General features: G+C 41.4%; 1 protein-coding gene across 6 annotated transcripts in view; it reads left to right on the forward strand.

Annotated features, from left to right (window-relative positions):
- ANKRD28 (ankyrin repeat domain 28) overlaps positions 1-3,064 on the forward strand; it is a 115,669-nt gene that overhangs the window by 46,468 nt on the left and 66,137 nt on the right. For 5 of the 6 annotated variants that reach the window (XM_006770179.2, XM_015568100.1, XM_015568102.1 and 2 more), the window contains one exon: positions 1,795-1,873. In XM_006770179.2, the coding sequence (XP_006770242.1) occupies positions 1,795-1,873 (79 nt within the window). Of the gene's footprint in view, positions 1-1,791; positions 1,874-3,064 lie in introns of those variants that run through there. The other variant, XM_015568099.1, reaches the window with a different exon arrangement.

Below are 3,064 nucleotides of genomic sequence, written 5' to 3' on the forward strand. Positions count from 1 at the left end.
ACCTACTGGCAAGTGGACATCCCCCAAGGGCTCCCAGGTTGCCAGAGGGATGTCTGACTGCCAACTTAGGCCCAGTCCCCCCAGGGAGCGGGCCTAAGCCAGCAGGTGGTCATTCCCCAAGGGGTCCCAGACTGCGAGAGGGCACAGGCCGAGCTGAGGGACACCCCTCCCCCCCCGAGTGCACAAATTTTTGTACACTGGGCCTCTAGTATTCTGATATAGTAGGAGACCCCAAAATACAACACCTAGAAGATGTTTCACTTCCAGGCTGTTAAAAGAAATTGTGGTCCAGGTTTGTGGAGCAACTCTGCTCTATAAGGTCATTCGGGATCGTATTGCTTGAGACACTTCTTGGATATTGGCCTACCTCTGCATAGTCAAAACTAGCTTAGTTTCACATCTGCCTTCCAGCCTATGGGAAGTGGGAAAGTATTAGTACATCTCTAAGATGGTTCTCTTTTTAGTTGAAGATGACCTGAAAGTTGTGCCTTTCACTTCCACTATTAACCCTTTTTGGTCCAACCTCGAGGCTGACTCGACAGACCAGGCACTAGGAGCAGGTCCAACGTCGAGCAATAAGAACATTAAAAGGTTCAACATTCAATCCCGTAAATTAATTTGGACCAGACTGTTTGAATTCCAAAAATAACATTGGACCGCAAAGGGTTAATACCATTGTTCCACACTACGTAACAGCACTTCAAGGCAGCCTAGGAGTGTATTCTCTGCTAAAACTTTATTCCTCTGGACAAAGGGGTAAAGGGGCTACTGAAAACAACTAACAATCCGTCACAAAAGCCTGTAATCAAAAAAAAAAGATGTAAATTTCTAAATAATTATGTCTAAATGAATAGTTTTCTCAGATGCAACCAAGTCAAGAACACTGTTGTAACTTTAGATGGGTTGAAAATATGAATTAAAAATCTTGAAATGTGACTTTAAGATGTTGCTTCTTAAACTGGAGAACATTATTGTTTGAGGGGAGAAGTACACAGCCTGAAGGAAGATTTGGAAAACTGTATTTTTGGTATTTAGAAAGGTAGGAATATATACTTAGAGCCAAAAATGGAATTGGCAGGAACTTTAAGGAAAACCTTAAGATTGTTTTAAGGGATAATTTCAGATCCTCAGAGGTAATTTCCCTTTATTCCACTATGGCCACTCCTATGGAAACATTTTCATAAGGAAAAATTTTGGTTTCTTAAGATTTTTTTATTTAGTTAAGTCAGTACTTCTCTAAACTGTAAAATTTTGAAAATATATTGATGGGTTTGGGGAGTGCAGTATGAAGTAAAGAAAATTTGTGTATGTCAGAAGCTTAGGTATCTTTATTCAAAGAAAGTCTAAAAAGCTAGTTCTTTTTTAAAAAAATATGTTTGTTTATTTCAGAGAGAGGAAGGAAGAGGGAGATAGAAGCATCAATGATAAAAGAGAATCATTGATAGGTTATCTCCTTCATGCCCCCTTTTGGGGATCAAGCCCACAACCTGGGCATGTGCCCTGACCTGAAATGGAACTGTGACCTCCTGGTTCATAGGACATTGCTCAACCACTGAACCACACCATCTGGGCTTGTCATCTTGGATTTTTTTCTTTAATTCTTGGCTGTACTTTATACCATTTTTTTAAAGCCACTTTTTTTTCCCCCCTAGCAAGGAAATACTCTGGTACTTGCAGATTAGACTAGAGTTGTGGAAAGAGTAAGCTAGTAGTTAAGTGGTTTTTCTTCATTTAAGGAATATTAAAATGAACTTTATATGAAAACTTATGTGCCACCTTTCCTTCTTATCACAGGACAGTGAAAAAAGAACTCCACTGCATGCTGCTGCCTATCTTGGAGATGCAGAGATCATTGAACTGCTTATTTTATCTGGTATGGTAAGCTCTACATAATAAGAGTACATCATGCATATTTTTGTCTTAATATTTATCAAACCTAATTGACTATTTCTTTATATTTGTTTAATAAGCTGAAACTTATTTGTTCATTGTACAAACATTGATCTCATTTGATGTGCCCGGTACTGTTCCAGACATTAGCGTACATTAGAGAACAAAACAAAGATCACTGCCTTTGTGGAAAGTATATTCTAATAAAGAAAAATGGGCTGTAAATACAAGTAAATTTTACAGTATGTTAGAAGGTGATAAGTGCTATAGGAAAATGAAAAAGTAGATGAGAATAATGGGGTGAATAAGCCTTATATACGGTAGGGTGTTATATAGAGTATCCATAGTGGGCCTCATTGACCACATAGGTACTTGGAGATGATTACATTCCCCAAGGGGCAAGTGATGGTCACTTAGTCCAAGTATAGCAGTAGGGGTGGTAAGAAATTATATGATTGTAGATATATTTTGAAAGTGATATACCAGCAAGATTTCTGTCTTTAAATAGCTTTTATCTAATTCTGTTTCAGGACCAGTAAAACACATTTTAGGGAATTGTGCAGTATTTTTTAACTAGAGGCTCAGTGCATGAACTTGTGCACCAGTGGGATCCCCCGGCCTGGCCTGTGGGATTGTGCCAAAATCAGCTCTCTGACATCCCTGACATCCCCCGCGGAGTCCCAGATTGCAAGAGTGCACGGGCCAAGCCAAGGGGCCCCACCAGTGCACAGTCAGGGCCAGAGAGGGACACAGGAGGTTGGCCAGCCGGGGAGGGACCGCAGGAGGGCTCCAGGCCGTGTCCAGCCCGACTCACTCAGTCTTGATCAGCCAGACCCCAGCAGCAAGCTAACCTCCTGGTTGGAGCATCTGTCCCTGGTGGACAGTCAGGGCACATCATAGTGATTGGTTGACTCTCTGCCCCCTGTTGGTCAGTGCACATCATAGCAAGTGGTTGAATAGCCTTAGCATATCATTAGCATATTACACTTATATTGGTTGAACAGACAAATGGACACTTACCATATTAGGCTTATATAGGATTTCTTCTAAACTGTTTAAGACAAAGGTCCTCAAACTTTTTAAACAGGGGGCCAGTTCACTGTCCCTCAGACATTCCACACATGCGCACTGCGGGCCTGGACAAGTCGGCTGCTAAGCAGGACAGGCAGCAGCA

This window comes from Myotis davidii, unplaced genomic scaffold, assembly GCF_000327345.1.
Source record: "Myotis davidii unplaced genomic scaffold, ASM32734v1 scaffold962, whole genome shotgun sequence".
Classification (NCBI taxonomy): Eukaryota; Metazoa; Chordata; class Mammalia; order Chiroptera; family Vespertilionidae; genus Myotis; species Myotis davidii.